This window comes from Callorhinus ursinus, unplaced genomic scaffold (genome assembly GCF_003265705.2).
Source record: "Callorhinus ursinus isolate GAN/ISIS: 27379988/994484 unplaced genomic scaffold, GSC_fseal_2.0 scaffold35, whole genome shotgun sequence".
Classification (NCBI taxonomy): domain Eukaryota; kingdom Metazoa; phylum Chordata; class Mammalia; order Carnivora; family Otariidae; genus Callorhinus; species Callorhinus ursinus.
Genome location: NW_027397097.1, coordinates 2,618,820 through 2,634,988, shown reverse-complemented (window position 1 = coordinate 2,634,988; position 16,169 = coordinate 2,618,820). Strand labels below are relative to the sequence as shown.

General features: G+C 56.9%; 1 protein-coding gene, 1 long non-coding RNA gene and 1 other non-coding gene across 6 annotated transcripts; 2 read left to right on the top strand and 1 right to left on the bottom strand.

Annotated features, from left to right (window-relative positions):
• Positions 1 to 702: 702 nt before the first annotated feature.
• On the bottom strand, positions 703 to 14,258 carry ATG16L2 (autophagy related 16 like 2). Of its 4 annotated transcripts, XM_025894209.2 has the most exons (18): positions 14,085 to 14,258; positions 12,116 to 12,215; positions 11,186 to 11,288; positions 7,633 to 7,706; positions 7,140 to 7,391; positions 6,939 to 7,004; positions 6,526 to 6,636; positions 5,435 to 5,497; positions 4,734 to 4,842; positions 4,283 to 4,388; positions 3,541 to 3,611; positions 3,189 to 3,260; positions 2,950 to 3,070; positions 2,508 to 2,613; positions 1,701 to 1,850; positions 1,418 to 1,465; positions 1,173 to 1,274; positions 703 to 867 (listed from the first exon to the last, which is right to left on the bottom strand). In XM_025894209.2, exons 1-18 carry the CDS (start codon positions 14,200 to 14,202, stop codon positions 780 to 782), a joined length of 1,860 nt encoding a protein of 619 aa, XP_025749994.2. In that variant the 5' UTR covers positions 14,203 to 14,258; the 3' UTR covers positions 703 to 779. The 4 variants fall into 4 exon arrangements, with proteins under 4 accessions (XP_025749994.2, XP_073735761.1, XP_073735762.1 ...); XM_073879660.1 differs by lacking the exon at positions 3,189 to 3,260; XM_073879661.1 differs by lacking the exons at positions 11,186 to 11,288; positions 14,085 to 14,258 and adding an exon at positions 12,481 to 12,712.
• TRNAV-CAC (transfer RNA valine (anticodon CAC)) lies at positions 9,613 to 9,685 on the top strand. Its single transcript has one exon. It is a non-coding gene; the product is annotated as a tRNA-Val (tRNA).
• A 45-nt stretch (positions 14,259 to 14,303) lies between the features above and the next one.
• LOC141370462 (uncharacterized) lies at positions 14,304 to 16,169 on the top strand. Its single transcript, XR_012374502.1, has 2 exons — positions 14,304 to 14,810; positions 15,162 to 16,169. It is a non-coding gene; the product is annotated as an uncharacterized lncRNA (long non-coding RNA).

Here is a 16,169-nt window from a genome sequence, read left to right as displayed (position 1 = left end):
CTGTTCCCCACACGTTCTGGGCTCCACCTCTGGAGCAAGAACATGCCCCCATCTAAAGGCAGGCCTGGTGTACTAAGTACTTGACATCACTCTCTGGTGTGTTAGGACCCTTTCCACCAGAGCCCCTCTTGGAACTTCCATGGCCCCTCCACAGCCTCAGTCTACCCTGGGTGCCTGAAGTAGGAGGATCCAAGATGTTGGCTTGGCCTCTGGACCAGCGTGGACCAAGGGTGAAATTCCCACGGCTCCAAGAGCCACTGCCCTTTGCTGCCTGTGAGCCTTTCTTCACGCTCTCTCCTCAGACGTGAACAGCACTGAGGCCAACCTGGCTCGGCCCCAGCTCTGTGCAGGAGGAGGAAGGGGGCCAAGCCCAGGCGTCCTCGAGCCTCCAGCCCAAAGGCCTCTGCCACCTGAATGCTGCGAAGAGGCAAGCAGATACCAGTTTAGATGGAATTTTTTTTCACTTACGTCAAAGAAAGTGAGAAGTCAGAGATAAAACAAGCAAAAAATACTGTAATTCCCCCCCGACACACACACCTTTTTTTTTTCCCCAACAGACAGGCCAGGTCCTGCCAGGCCTTATTCCCCATTAAATGCCCCAAGGCCACCCCCCTCCCATTCCACCTCCAGCCCCACTTGCTCTGGAGCCCTGTGAAGTGGGAAGTGGGAAGCTGTCTTCTGGCTTTGGGCTTCAGACTCGAGCTGTCTGGGAAGTGGGAAGCTGTCTTCTGGCTTTGGGCTTCAGACTCGAGCTCCAGCCCTGGCAGGAGAAGTCATGGCTAGTGCCAGAGCACAACCTTCCTGGCCTGGTCCACGCTCACCACATGGCTCCCCGAGGAGCACCAGGCCACGGCGTTGACGGCAGTGCTGAGGAAAGGGAGGGACGGGCTTCAGGGAGGCATCAGAAGCCGGGCCTGCAGCCTGGGTTCTGCCCCTCGTCACTGGAACAGGGCAGTCTGAGGCTCTAAGCCTGCTGCCTCACCTGTAAAATGGGCTCAGAGAGCTGTGCACAAGGGAAAGCACCTTGTGAACTAAGAAGGGTTCTGAGGAGGGAGGATGTGGGGACAAGGGCTGGGGACTCGAGGGTCCCAAGCATGTCAGAACCTGGAACTGGCTTAGCAGCACTGGGGCCGGGGGTGGGGGGAGTGGTGGGCAGGTGGGGCCGTGCTCACCAGTGGGGTCCCCGCAGACTACCCTCCAGCTTGCCAGTGTCTACATCCCAGATGTAAAGGGCTCCGTCCCAGGAACCTGCCAGGACATAGCTTCTGTCTGGGCTGCAGTGGGCACAGCAGAGCAAGCAAGAAATGATCAGAAGTGAGGGCACACACATGCAGACACAGACATGTGCATGGAAACACGGACATACATGGTCAGGTGGGGCACACTCAGGCACAGGCACGTACTCTCGCAGACACACCTGAACACGGCTTTGGTCCAGTCAGAACCACACCTGAAGCCATCAGCCCTAGGACAGACAGAATCAAGGTCAGAATGAACGTGGCCACCGGTCCCTGCCCTCAGCCAGGAGCTTCAAGAGCTTCCTCTGTCCATCAAGAGCTTGGGGCACCTCAGCACGTCCTGGTCCTGAAGGGCCTCCAGGATGGGTCCCCCACTGACAGGTCCAGAAGAGCCCTTAACAAGGGATGAGAGACCCAGCTGCCCCGGCCAAAGCCACAGTGCCAGGGGCACAAAGCAGGTACCTGAACGCCTGGCGGATATTGTTGACACGAAGGTCAATGACTTTGAGTGTGTCATCTCGGGAACAGCTGAGCAGATGCAGCTGGTCTTGGCTGAGATTCAGGGAGGTGACCCGGCCCTGCACAGGGATGACCTGGGTGCAGCAGGGGACCCTGAGGAGCGGAGACAGAGGTAGGGATGAGGAACAGCCCACCAAGGCCACTCCTGACGGGTGAACAAAGTCAAGAGGGGCTCCCGGGTCTCAGATCACTGGGGCCAGGGCTGACGCTGACTAGTCTCCCTTCTCCCACTGCGGCCAGCCCCTCCAAGAGGAACTTAGCCAGCCTTTGACTAGAAGCTGGGGCCTCGAAACCCTTGGGTCGCTAAAATAAGCGCTGGAAACGAGAGTTGCCGTTAAACATGTGAGAGCGCAAAGGGTCTCCAAGAGCAATCACCGCACGCGTGGAAGGAGACCCGGCACAGGCTCCAGCACTGGCTTTTATAAATCACCCCCCAACGCCAGGCTCTAGACCGGAAAACAACTAAAACTTTGTTTCCCTTGATTTAAAAGTGGTAACTAAGTAGAAAAGGGGGCTCCTCCATTTTGGTTGGCAAGGCCCAGGCAGAGTCCAACAGCTGGACCAAGAGCCACTAAAAAGGTGCCATAGGTCCCCAGAGGCAGCAGAGCCTTCAAGGGGCCACACCTAGACAGAGAGGCCACTGCAGCCTCACTTCCGTAAGGTGCCTCCATGGTTCTGTGGCCAGAGAAACGAAAGAGAACACAGGAAGCCTGTCCCCGTGCCTCCACACCCCCCACCCATGCCTGTTACCTGCTGTCCCAGAACCGGATCTTCTGGTCATTGTGGCCACTGATGATGACATGGTCCCCACACACCACATCGTTACAGTAGGAAAGGACATTGATGGTCCTGGAGCCTGGGGACCAAGGAGCAGAGCCCTAGCCTCAGAAAAAGGTGGTTGGAAGCCATCCCACTGGACATACGGAGAAACTGAGGTCCAGAAGCCCCAGAGGGGTAAGTATCCTCCCCAAACTAGAAACCAGGTCCCCTGCTTCCCAGCCCAAAGCCTGAAGTCACCAAGAAACCAAGAAGAAAAAACACCGATGGGGAGTAGAGAAAGAGAGGCCTTGGGAGCTTTCACCCCAAATGCCTATGAATCTTAGAGCCATTCCCAGACAACAGGCTGAGGTATTCTTGACCTGGCTTGGGGGTGCCAGCAGGTAGGGAGGGGGAGGGAGGGGCTGGGCCTCACAGTAGGCGCGGCCGAGGTCCCACTCCTTCACTGTCCGGTCTCGGCTCCCAGTCACCGCCTGGTGCCTTGTTAGCTTGAACTTGGCAGCCGTCACCTTGTCCGTGTGTCCAGACAGTGTCTCCTGCCCCCCGCCATCCCACATATGGATCAAGGACATGGCCAAGACTCCATAAGATCCCCCCTTGGGGCCCAAGGCATGACCCCCTAACCCCAGGGCTGCCTCCTCAGTCAGGCCTTACCTTGGACTGTACCTCCCCCACCTTCCAGAGCTGGGCAGCCTGACTGTAAGTAGCTGCTAATACCTGTGAGCCCTGGAGAGATGGAAGGGGAAAGGAAAGGCCCTGAACCTGGGCCTGGACAGAAGCAACATCCCTCATGCCAGGGAACTGGGGCAGGGGCTGCCTTAGAGCCTCCCAGATCATCCAGACAGGCAGAGTAGCCTCCAGGCCCAGGGAAGATATGTGTAGCAGCCAGCTCGAGGGCATCCATGATGTTCCCTTATGTCCCGGAGCCCCCACCTGCCCACTGTGGAGACTGGGGGCGGAGGGCACACATGAGACGTCCTGTGTCACTGAGGCTAAGTCCCCTCACCGAAGGGTCGAAGTCCACACTGGTGATGCTGCCACCAGCTCCTTCAAGGGTTTGGTTGGCCTTCAGACGATCTGGGGGGACCGGGAAAAGGACAGGTGAAATGAAGTCACGAACCTCATGAAGAGGAGTTGCTGGTAAGATCAGTCTCTCCCAAGTTAAGAGGAAAAACTTCTGGGGGCCTGGGCTGAAGGCTGCATCTCCCCAAACTGCCAGCAGGGGGCTCCAGGGGGCAACGGATGATCTCACAGAGCTACAGAGGACCAGAGAGAAGGGACTGTCCCGGGGTCACACAGCAAGCCAGGGCCAGACCTTTCTCTAGGAAGCCTCCAGGAAATGACTGTGACTCCCCCGCACACCCACCTCCACAAGCATTGGGTAGGTAGTTAACACTTGTCTCCTGAGTTCTGAGAGCTCAAGTGATACCAGAAGAGGAGGTCAGCTGGTGGGCCCCAGAGACCTGATTCTCAAGGGCCTAGACCTGCACAATCTAATGAGAAGGGACCCCCGCTTCCCCTAACAGTGACCATCTAAGCTGGGCCCTCCCCATCCTGCAGACCTGGATCCCAGCAACTAGGAGGCTCAGCCCAGAACCCTTGTCAACGGGTCATCTGGCCACTGCCCACAAAAATGTTACACTGGAGAAAACACAAACAGATCTAAGACCTTTGCCCACCAGGGAGCAAGATGAGGGTGGGCTCTGGAGAGAAAGCCCCAGGACGGCCCACAGAGGAAAAACCCTCACCTCCCACAACATTCCAGAGGTGGATGAGGCGGTCAGCCCCTCCGGTGGCCAGGAGGCTGCTACTGGGGCCAAAACAAACAGCATTGACCTCGGAAAGGTGGGCATCCTATGGGGAAAAGGGAGGTTGGTGCCTCTGGTCCTCACCATATGCACCTCTCTGCACACACTCACAAGCTCTCTCTCACACGCACCCCTGCACACATCGGGTCTCATCAGCCCTGCAGCATCCTCCTGCTACACTTACCCACAGTCCCCAGGCTGGCCTCCTGATCTCCCTCTCCAGTCCATCCCCCATCACTAAATGCTGAAAGGCTCCTACCACTGGATGGGAAAGAAAACTTGTGCTCTAGCTGAGGAGCCCAGCCTTGCCTCCCTGGCCTCCGTGGACCACCCCTGGGCCCTACACTCCCCATATCGGCACCTCATGTATGTGGCCCAGCCCCTCCCTTACCAGCACATCCTGAACCTGGGTAGGAGGTTGGGCAGCCACACACACAGGGATGCTCTGGTATCGCGGCTCAGGAGCTCCCCCAATGGAGTGGCCTCTCCTCTTCTTGAAACTGGTTGGGGGGCAGGTGTTAGGAAGGCATTTGGCAAGGCCTTCTGACACGGGAGTCTCATGCTCCTGAGGCAGCAACAACAGAAAGCAGACAAGAAAGGTGGCAGAACATGGCCCAGAGGGGCAGCAAGCTTATTCCCAACCCGGCCTCTGATCCCAGGGATCAGTGTGAAGACGGGAGGGGCACAGAGGTAGGGAGGTGTTGGTGAATGCAGAGCAACCTCCGGGCTGGGGTTTCAGTCTGAGCCCTGCTGCCACTTGGCTCTGTGACCCTGGACAAGTCCTGACACATCTGAGCCTATTTCCCAACTGAGTGGTAGTTCCTATCCAGGCTCAGGCTGGAGATCCTGGTCCCCTGTGAGGACCATGGATGAGGGACAGAGCGTGGAGGACAGCCAGGCAGGGCCTGGAAATGAGGGAAATGAGGGAAATGAGGTCTGGGAGAGGCAGCAGAGATTCACACAGACAGCTGGGCAACACACAGATGGACAGATTGAGACATACACAGACCAAGCCTGGAGTCCAGAAGCCTGACACGGGCCTCCAAGGGGCCCAAACTCTTCACACACATGTAGATGCACACACACACTTACTCCAGAAGCTCCTTCACCACATCCACACAGCGGGAGAGTGTCAAGGAGGTGGCAGAGGCAGATCTGGGGTAGAATTGAGAGATGTACTAAGGGACTGGCCAGTGAGTGTGCAGACAGCAGCCACTCGTCCCTACACCCTGCTGGGGACCCCAAGCCTTGCAGGCCTGTGAGCCTGGGACAAGAACTTGGCTCCTCCAAGAGCATGAGAGCGGGATGACCCACAGCAGTCCCAGGAAGGTGGAGGCAGGGAGGGATTTGGCAATAAAGTCTCCCAAAGTTTCCACCATGATGGTAAGAACTGCCTCACCACCCAAGTGCCCTCCAACAAAAGTTCTGAGGAGGCTGAGCTGGGGCATATGGAGGAGAGGATGAAGGTGCCCTCAGGCTGGGATAGCACAAGGCTGAGGGATGGAGGGAGGTAAAACCTAGGCCTGCTGAGTGACTTCAAAAATGCCCAGAAGAAGATGTGTCCTGGGCTGACTTGGCCCACCGGGGCTGCCAAGGACTTTGGGGACCAGCATCTCATGCCCCTCCCTAAAGTTCTTTCACTGCCCCCAGGCCTGGACACCAGTGACCTGCAAGGAAGGGCTGAAAGAAGCCTTCAAGTTGGTGAATGGAGCAAGGGTGAGGGAGGGCAGCTTCAATGACAGACAAATGGAGATGAACGGGGGAGACTGAGGGAATCCATGGGCTTCAGAAGCCCGTGTGAGCTCACATCTATACATGCTCACACACACTCAGGTATGCTCCCCCAACCTGTACACACATGTGCTCTCGTGTCCCTGTGAGGACACACGTTTGCACACCTGCGCCCCTGTGACAGCTGAGTCCTGGGCCTCACCCACAGTTCCCTCCTGGTGACACCCTTTCACCAGCCTGACACCCCACCCCCACAGCTCTGGTCCTGGGAAGGCGCTGGAGACCCTAAGAAGGCAATGACTCCAAGAGGCTCCAGGCACTGGAGATCAGACCTGTCCTGGGAGGTCTGAGCTCTACTAGAGCCTCTCCTCCCCTGAGCCCAAGCTGGGCCCAAGGCCCTAGAGGAAGACTCCGGAGTGGGGCCCAGCCCAGAGCTCTGGGACAGTCCTCACCTGAAGGGCCTCTTCCACTTCTCACCAGCCCCACTCTTCAGGGATAGGGGCTCAGCAGGCAGGGCCAGAGTCTCAGCCTCCTCTCTGATCCCGCCTATGGTGTTTGGGCTCCTGGAGAGGGCGTGAAACTCAGGGAGGTCAAGGGACCGGCACCTCCCTGCCTCCAGTGCACAACACGGTGAAGAGGGGTCTTGCGGGCCACGCGTGGCGGGCAGGCGTGCTGGCGCCTACGACCAGACCACACGAGTCTGCACGTGTCCTGCGGGCTCAGTCTACGTGGAGGCCTCGTGCAGACAGCTGGGGGCGGGGAAGAATTGCAGGCAGAGGCCAGAGAAAAGAGCGCCCTAGAGCACGCGGGGCAGAGCGGGCCGCGGAGGCTCGGCGGGCGGGACCGGGCTCATCCCCACACTTACTCGCTGATGCTCACTATCCGCTTGGCAGCCTTCTTTAGCTCCAAGGACATCCGCTCCTGCTTGGCCCTGGCGGAAGAGAAGCATCCAGAGAGCCGCACCGGGCCGACGCGCCTCGGGCCGCGGCGGTGAAGCGCGGACCGTGCCCTCCCCCACAGGGGCGCGGCGCTCCCGTCTCCGAGGGGCGGGGCCAAGCGCGCTCACTTCTCGTGGCGCTCGAGGCGCAGGTTGCGCTCGGCGGCGGCGCGCGCCTTGCGCTGCACGAGCCGCTCCAGCAGGTCATGCGCCTCCTCCTCCAGCCTGCGCAGGGCCGCCTCCCGGAGCCTGGCCTGCGCGCGCAGCGCCTCGTAGGCCGCCCGCTGCGCCACGTTCAGCGCCCGCTGTGCGTCCACTTGCTGGGTCTGCCGCGCCCTCGCCTCCTGCAGCTCGGCCGCGCAGGCCTCCAGAGCCGCCAGCCTGCGGGAGTTGGGGGGACCCTTCGTCACCGCGCGGTGGGAGCCGGTCTCAGAGGTGGACGGACTTGCCCCTTCCACGCCGTCAGGCAGGTGGCTAAGCCAAGCCTCCAAGTACGTGGGAAAAACCTCCCGGGCCGTGCTGGAGACACACAGGAGCACCCCGTCCCCTCTTCCCCGGCAGAGGTGGCCCCGAGCCACCCAGAGATGGGCGCGGTCCCCCCTCGCACTGGCCCGCGCCTCACCTGCTTTGCCGCTCCTCCAGCGTCGCCTCCAGGGCCCCCAGGGCCGCGCTCTTTTCCACCACCTGGTAGGCCATCTGGGGACAGTCGGGGTCGGAAGGTGGGCGGCAGCGCCTTTGTAGGGCTCCCGCCGCGCGCCTCCAGCCGCTCTCCGGCTGGACGTGGAGCAGAGTCGGCTACTCTACCCCCCTGCGCCCCGAAAGCACAGGCTCCGACAGGTGTAGGGCCGCGCACAGAACGCGCTGCTGTTCTGTGTAACAGTGTAAGGGCCTTCGGCTCTGGAGCCTAACACCTGAGTTTCAGCCCTGGCAGTGCCACTTATTTTCTCTGTGACCCCGGGGCAGTCATTTAACCTCTCTGAACCTGCTGTTTTCTCACCTGTAAAGTGGGAATGATAGTACTTACCTCATAGGGTAATGTAGAATTACTAGAAGGAGTAATATTTCAGATAATAGCAAACGTTTATATAGCACGTGTGTGTCATGCCCTGTTCTGAGCACTACACGCATATTAACTCTTTTAATCGCCATAACGAGAGCATGAGGTAGGTACTGCCATTTTCCCGATTTCGCAGATGAGGACACTGTCACAGAGAGGTTAAGTGTCTTGACAAAGTTACACAGCTAAGTGGCAGACCACCTAACATGATGCTCCCAGTACAGGTCTACAGGAGAGGTTCACGGGGTGTGGGCTCTGTTCCCCACTTCTCTAACCCTGGCCTACTCAAGCATAGATTCCAGAGAGCAACCAGGAGCCCTAAGCAGAGGCACAGGGCAAGAAGGAGAACGGGCCATGGGAGTGTAGAGGCCAGACTGAATACCTGAGCTGCCCCCAGGCCTAGAATGGGGGTGAGGGTCATCTCATCTGTGCCCCTGCCTCATTCAGCAGTCCTTCAACCAAGAGCTGGGGAAGCCACAGAGAGGAAGGTCAAGTCCCACTTTTTAGCGCTGAGGGGTCAATGGAAGAGACAGACTTCAGGTGAAGCAGTTCCTACCAGTGTGACAAGAGGAACATGAGGAAATAACCAAGGCGGGGGCTCTGACCGCTAATCTGTCCTCACGTGAGCCTGGTGAGGGACGGACTGAGAGGCAAGGCCAGTGCTACTCAGCCGCACTACAGATCTCCCTATGCCCGTGCGCCTGCCCGTGCCTACCTTCCTAGCTGGCCCAGTTCCTAACGTTTGTAATTCCTTTCACCACAGAGCAGTCTGACCTCCACTTCTGCTTCCTTGCCTGTCATTTACTTTCACTGATAGTCTGTGATTCAGTATTTTGGGGAGGTTTTTCAAAAGCCAAATAATAGAGATGGAAAACAGATTAGTGGGTGCAGGGTTAGGGATGGTTGGGGGAGAGGGGTGCGTCATGGCCAAAAAGGGTAGCAAGAGGGAGATCTCTGCAGTGATGAAATTGTGCTGCATATTGCCCGTCACACAAATCTACATATGGGACAACATGACAAAGAAATATATGTATATTTCATATCAAGATCGTTTTCCTGATTGTGTGTGCTATAGTTACATAAGAAGTAACCAATCTTTGCAACTTCCTATGATCTATAATTATTTTCCCCAAAAAGCTAAAATAATAACAATGATATATACTTATTGCAATACGTGAAACAGTACTAAGAATTAAAGAAAACTCCCCATCACCTGGCATATCCAATGGGAACTGACTGGCGTGCATCTGACGAAGTGCCAGGGAGGAACTGCTAAGGGCAAGGGGTTTGTGGAAGTGTCCCAGACCAAGGGGACTATGAGTTCAGAGACAGGGAGAGTGGCAGGAAATTCTGGAGAACTCCACTGGGAAGGCTAAAGGGCTCTGGAAGATGTATACCAAACTGACAACGGGAGAGATGGTGAAGGGGTTTCACTTCTTTACTCGATGGGCTTCTGTTCTCTTGAAATGTTCACAAGCATGTATGTCTGTATTGTCTTTTTTTAAGGGAGATCTTTTTGTTATTAAAATATATCACTCTGGGGGCGCCTGGCTGGCTCAGTTGGTAGAGCATGGGACTCACAATCTCCAGATCATGAGTTCAAGCCCCACGTTGGGCATGGAGGCTACTTAAAAAGAAAAACGTGTGTGTGTGTGTGTGTACACATGTATACATACATACACAGGTGTGTGTGTAATATATGTCTCTCACTGTGAGTGCTGTATGGAGAATGGATGGGAGTGCCAAGGGCGGGGTTGTCCAGGAAGTGATGAGGGTAACTTGGGCCAGGCCAACAGAGAGTTGATGGATTTGGAGGCAGGATCCATGAGCTGATGACTACTAGCTCAGGATGGAGGGCTGGGAGGGACCAGAGGTGCCCCCTCAATTTCCAGTCCAGTGACTACCAGTTGGGGTGGAGGGTCTACCTCACCCATCATTTAGTCTACAAATATTCATTAGCATGGACTGTGAAGACAGACCCCAGGGATAAGTGGAAGTAAAGCAAGGGCATCCCAGGCCTTGGGGATCTCACAGCCCAGAAAGTGCCTCAAATGTCAAGTTGTAACTACAACAGGGGCTCTGAGGGAGAGGCTCTCACTGGGTTCATAGCCCCACTCCCACGCTCGTTGGGCAAGTAACGTGGCATGCTTTAACTAGGCATGTGTTTATGGCCTATCAGTCTCCATTGGACTGGAAGCTCCATGGGGCCAGGTCTTGTCCTTCTCATGTGCCTTGGATATGAAAACTGTCAATAAATCTTTGTTAAAAGAATGAATGGAGATCACAGAAGATGGATTCATGTGGGAAGGAGTTTAGATCCTGGCTCCGCTTCTCTAAGCCTCAGTTTCCTGCTCTAGAGTTGTGGAGGACTTGCTGAAATAATGCTTAGCCCAGCACCTGCAGGAGTCACCTCTCCATGTGGGGCTTGCCATACACCATGGGGGAGATGGGGAATCTGATTTTAGATGTGATGTCCAAGAACCCCTGCTGACCAAAGAGTGTGGAGCTCAGGAGAGAAGGCTAGGCCAGAGACAGGTCTGGGAGTCAGCAAACCACCTTTGAGGCCACAGGAGTCCGTGAACCCACCCAAGCTCCAAGGAACACCCACATTTAAAGGGAGGAAGAAAGGAACCAGAGAAGGAAGTTCAGAAGCAACCGCTACAGAAAAGAGAAGAAAACCAGGACAATGGGGCAAAACTGCAGCCAAGAGACAGCACGGGGTGGGGGCAGCAGTGTCGGGTGGAAGTAGCACACCCTGCCAGGGGGGTGGGCCACCTTCCTCATTTGGTCTGCAAGTGTGTACCATTGGATCAGCCGGTGCTGGGCCCTGGGGTTGGGGAGGCAGGCTGTGAACAGAGCAGGCGGACTGTCTGGAAGGGGGAGCAGACTCATCTGGCCTTATGCACCTCATCCCTCCTCTGAGCTCTCACCTCACATCCTCTAGCTGCTGTTGGAGACCACCTCCTCCTGGGCTGCCAGAACCAAGCTAGACAGCACTGTGGCACTGGACTTGGGGAATGTCCCTCACTTGCCAGATCCCTTGGACCACATCCCCTTGCTCCCAAAGTCCTGGATTCTGGCCCCACGTCATTCTCTCTCAGACCCCTGCCCGGCCTACCTTACCGCAGTCCTGCCGGAGCCCTTCCTCCTCCTTTTGCCACTTCACCCTCAGAGTGGTTGGTGGTGGGACTTGGTCTGAGTCAGGCCCCGATTCCTCCTCCCTGCCAACCAATAAACGGTGTTCTTTGTCCCTCAGTTCACCCACAGAATGAACACGGAAAGCCTGAAACCAAAACCATGAACTTTCTCCGAAGGAAGGTGGAAGCCCAAAACCGGTAGAGGAAAAGGCAAGTCTCCAGAAACTGAAACTGCCCATTACTCCTCTGCCCTGGGACTTCCCCAGGCCTTGGGTTCACTAGCTAGGACCCTCCTTAAGGAGCACTTCTCAGGGGCGCTTGGCTGGCTCAGTAGGTTGAGCGTCTGCCTTCTGCTCAGGTCCTGAGAGTCTGGGATCGAGCCCCTGCATCGGGCTCCCTGCTCCACAGGACCCTGCTTCTCCCCCTCCCTCTGCTTGTGTGTGTGTGTGTGTGTGTGTGTGCATGCTCTCTCTCTCTCTCTCTCTCTCTCTCTCTCTCTCTCTCTCTGTCAAATAAATTAATATTTATTTAAAAAAAAAAAACACCTCCCAACTCTGAGGCCCAGCCCATTCCTCGTTCTCATCTTCACTCCCCCCTTTGGCATATGTAGCAAGACCCTTTCTGTAGGCATCAGGTAAGGATCAGGGAGACAAAAAGAGGAGGGGGGAAGGCAGGAGTGTGGGGGTGGGAAGGGAAGAGATGAGACAGATGCAGAGATGGACTTCGGTGGTGGAGAAAGGGCATTCTAAGCAGCTGGCCTGGAGGAAGGTACAAGAGACCACCTCCTCCCTCCCCTGGGTAGCATATAAGGACCAATGAGATGCCAGGGAGAAAATGAAGCCAGCATAGGCAGTGGGGGCAGGGCCCAGGCATAGGCAGCCCATTGTAACCAGGAACACTCATACACTCACCAGGGGCCCTGGAGGGTAGCAGGAGTGACATCATTTGGCTCTAGCTGCAGCTTCTCCGAGATCCAGCCCAGCAACTCACCCTTCTCTAGGAGACGGTTATCTAGGGGTACAAAGACAAACACTTTCCAGCAGACTCCAGGCATACCTCTCTGGGAGGGCTGCAAGAGCCCAGGGATGCAGAATGGCAGAGCCACGGGCAGGCTGGGCTCTGCCCTTTGCCTGAGGGGTGTTTGTGGGCTCTACCCAGACCTCTACCCTGGCACAGCCTCCTCACAGCACCTGCCCACAGGCCCTCCCAGGAAACCTCTCCAGGGGACAGAGAAAGACAACCACTGCAGGGTAAGTAGATGGCTGGCCTCACCGACCACTGTGGGTCCTGAGGGAAGGACGGCGCCAGGGATTGATTCAGCCTTGCCCCAGAGCAAGTCTTTGCCTCAAAGAGTGAGGAAATAAACCCAGCTCCACCTGCCTATGGCCTTTGGCAAATTACTTCCCCTCCAGGGGCTCTAATTTTCTACTCTAAAAAACAATCCTCTCTTCCCCTGAGTTGGGGTAAGGTTCCCCCAGGCTAGAAGAGAAAGTCCTTGAGCAACTATCCAGCAGACCGCCTTGAATTTGGTAGCTTTTGCTACAGACCCTAGAATATCTCCCTCCACCCCCACCACACTCACTTCCTCTTTTCTCACCAGTTCCAGGGTAGGGTGGGGGTGGTAAGCCCAGGCCTAGCTCCTCAGCTCCTTTCCTTCACCCAGTTCCCTGCCTGTCACTTCAACTGAGGTCACTGGGCTAGTTCTCACACAAAACCCCACCCCAGGCCCCAGGGCACTGCATTGGCCCCCCAGCAAATCTAAAGAAGACACCATTTTGCCCAATTTATGGGTGAGAAATCTGAGGCTTAAGGATACAACCCACCCAAGACCACAGAGAAAATTGGAGCTTCATTATGTCTGATCACAGCCCTCGGGGTCTCTCCAGTCCCACGGACTGCAGCTCCTGGGGGACAGGGGTGACTACTCCCTCAAATTGGATGGTTCCACTGTCCATCAGAGCAGTGAAAAAGTGAGGTTGCCTGGAGGCAGGAGGCTGACCTCACATCCCTGAGGGAGAGGACCAGCAGCCTAGAGGGTTGCAGGGAAATGGCCCAGGACAAGAGCTGCAAATTCAGTTTGGGGGATCAGGGGGGAGATAGTTAAGCAGCAGCCAAAATTAGGACCAGTGATGGAGCTGGAGGAATAGTGGTTGTAACTTCCCCCACCCAAACCCCCCAACATACAATCTTGAGTGACCAGAGCCACCTACACACATGCACACCTGTTCACCCTGGCTTGAACTGCCATACCCACTCCTGACCCACTCCTGCCCCCTGGCCCCAAACACCTGAGTATGACTCTTCTTGGGCTCTGCCAGCAGCCTGGAGTCCCGTTTCTCCCTCGGGCTGGAGTTGCCCAAGCACAGAGGAGCTCCAAAAACCTAAGCCAGGATCACTTACCAGTGGCAAAGCCTGACTCTGAGCTTCCTCCCTAGAGATCCAGATTTAGAAGTAGCTGCTCTCAAGAGTTCTTTCACTGGGTCACAGGGACCAAAGGCATTGACTAGGTTGTACCCTGGGAACTGCCCCGGGAGGGGGAAGCATAAGAGACCCTAAAAAACTAACACCAGCTAACAAACCCGTGCCCAGAAAACCCAGTCCGGGAGAGGCGGACCCTGAGGGGTGAGGAGGGCAGAAGCACCGGGAGGGAGCTCCGTCCTGGAAGGGGCTCTAAGCTAGAGCCTGGACTGGAAAAGGGCAGGAATGCTGGCTAGTCAGAGGTGGGGCAAAACAGAGGGGCCAGCCTGCCCAAGGATTCAGAGGCAAGAAGGGTTTTCTGCCCGCGGGTCACTGCCCGAGGAGCCAGACAACCCTCTCTCCCCGCGCCCGGATCTCCGTCCCCTCTACTGCCATCTTGCAAGGCCCCCGTGGCGCACTCACAGGCCGGCACCAGCTCCACGAAGAGTGTCTTTTGCGTGCGGTCCCGCTGCCGAAGCTGCCGCACTATGTGGCGTTTCCAGCGGGCGACGGGCACGCCGGGGGCGCCGGACCCCGCCATAGCCGCTCTCCCGCCCGCACGGCGCGCCGCTCCCACGGAAGGAGGCGCGACCGGGGCGGGGCCTCTGGGGGACTCCGTGACGTCAGGGGGCGGCAGCGGCGGGGACTGCCCGGATCATCCTAAGAGCGTTCGTCGGGGGAGAAAGCCACGCAAGTGTGCTGGGAAGCGGCCCCCAGGGTCTACACCACCCGGACCGCCCCAGAAATTCTCACCTACGTCGGGGCTCGTATTGCTGTCCGCTGCAGTGAGCCGGGATGGAGGTCGCGGCCTCCGCGGTGGCTTCCCCCAGGCCTGTGGGCGCGCTGTCGGGCCGGCCTCCCGGCTGGAGGGGTTATCCTCAACCCCTCGGCGCCGAGACCGAGTTCGGAAGTAACCGACGTCGTCCAGGGCCCCTCCGGTCAGGTCGCGCTCCGAGCTGGGGACCTAGAGACGCCTCACACCCTGCCCCTGCCCTGGAGGCGCTCAAGGTCTGAGAGGGGAGGCGACACAAACACGAGGCACACACAGCGTGACGGCGAGGTGAAGCGCCGAGGAGGAAGGGACTGAAGGGAAGAGGCGCTGCTTTCGCAGATGACGGCGTTTGAGTTGGAACCGGAGGGCTGCAATAGGTAGGTGCTGGCCAGGAGGAGAGAAGGATTCCAGGCAGCGGGAAGAACAAGTGCAGAGGTTTGAGGATATCAAAACTCCCAGGGGACAGAAACTCGTGAGACGGGAAGCAGAAGAGCCCTTGTGGAGAGCAGGGCTTAGGGGCTCAGTTCTTCGCAGAAAGTGGAGGTCCCTGAGAGTGAAGGGATGCAGCTGATTGCGTCTGGCAAATCCCGGGTCCCCGGGGTTGCACAGGAGTGGGTGGCTAACCAGTGTCCTGTCTCCGGGCTCAACAGTTCACTCTCTTGGGGCGGCCTCTGGAGGAGTAGCAACATCTCGTGCAGGTACACTTGACAGTGAATCATGGGTTGCAGGGAACTATGATAAAACTGTCTCCAGTCAAGACCCCTGTCCAGAGCTCTGCAGACCCGTCTGGTGTGAAGAATGAAAGGAGGGATTCACTGGACCCAGCCTCACCCTGCTCTCGGTGAGTGAATGCAAGCCTGCATTCTCTCCCCCTGGAAACAGAGAGAAATCCGGCGACACTGGGGAGCCACACAGGCCCTGGAGGTGACAGGTCTCTTGAGATGTGCATAATGGGATGGGTCACAGGACTTGGAAGGCAGTAAATGCCACTGACACCCCAGGATAATGGACCCCTGCTATGCTTTGAAACCACCATGAACTGAGCTCAGCCCCCCCTCCACATTTCCTTTGCACAAGTTCCTTGAAACATCTTCCCCTCTAGTCCTCCCGACTCCTACTCATGGGTCACTTCCTCCAGGAAAACTTTCCTGCCCCTTCACTGGCTGAAGGCCTTTCTGGCCGGAGCCACATTCCAAGCCTAGCCTGTCTGTTGAAAGAGTGAGCGTAGGTAGTAACAATTTCCAGAAGGCATGCCCAGGAGACTCCATGTACCATGGAGACCCAGAGCCAGTTGGTGACAGTGAAGAATTTCTTTTAGGACTGTCTTGACGTTGCTGGAGACACCATCATGGATCTGTGTGCATCGAAGGGTGTGTTAACAGGGCTCTGCTCGGCCATGAGGCGCAGAGGCGATATCTCTCTCAAGTAAGGAGTTGTTTGGGGTGAAGGGTTCCTAACCCTTTTTTGACTCACAAAACACTCCTAGGAAATTTGAAATAACTTGTCATTTTTGAATAATATGATAAAGAAGTAATTGATTTTGACTAAAAATATTTATCTTCTGGGTGCCTGGGTGGCTCGGTCGTTAAGGGTCTGCCTTCGGCTCAGGTCATGATCCCAGGGTCCTGGGATTGAGTCCCACGCCGGGCTCCCTGCTCAGCGGGGAGTCTGCTTCTCCCTCTCCCTCTGCCTGCCCCTCCCCCAGCTTGTGCGCTCTCTCTCTCTCTCTCTCTCTC

Excerpts from the sequence above, each read along its gene's own strand:
- ATG16L2 (XM_025894209.2), bottom strand. The coding sequence starts at position 14,202 with ATGGCGGGGTCCGGCGCCCCCGGCGTGCCCGTCGCCCGCTGGAAACGC. Across the intron at positions 4,389-4,733 it reads CCCAGGTTCAGGATGTGCTG|GATGCCCACCTTTCCGAGGT; the intron begins GTAAGGGAGGGG and ends TTTTCCCCATAG. Across the intron at positions 3,261-3,540 it reads GTGTGGACTTCGACCCTTCG|GGCTCACAGGTATTAGCAGC; the intron begins GTGAGGGGACTT and ends CCATCTCTCCAG.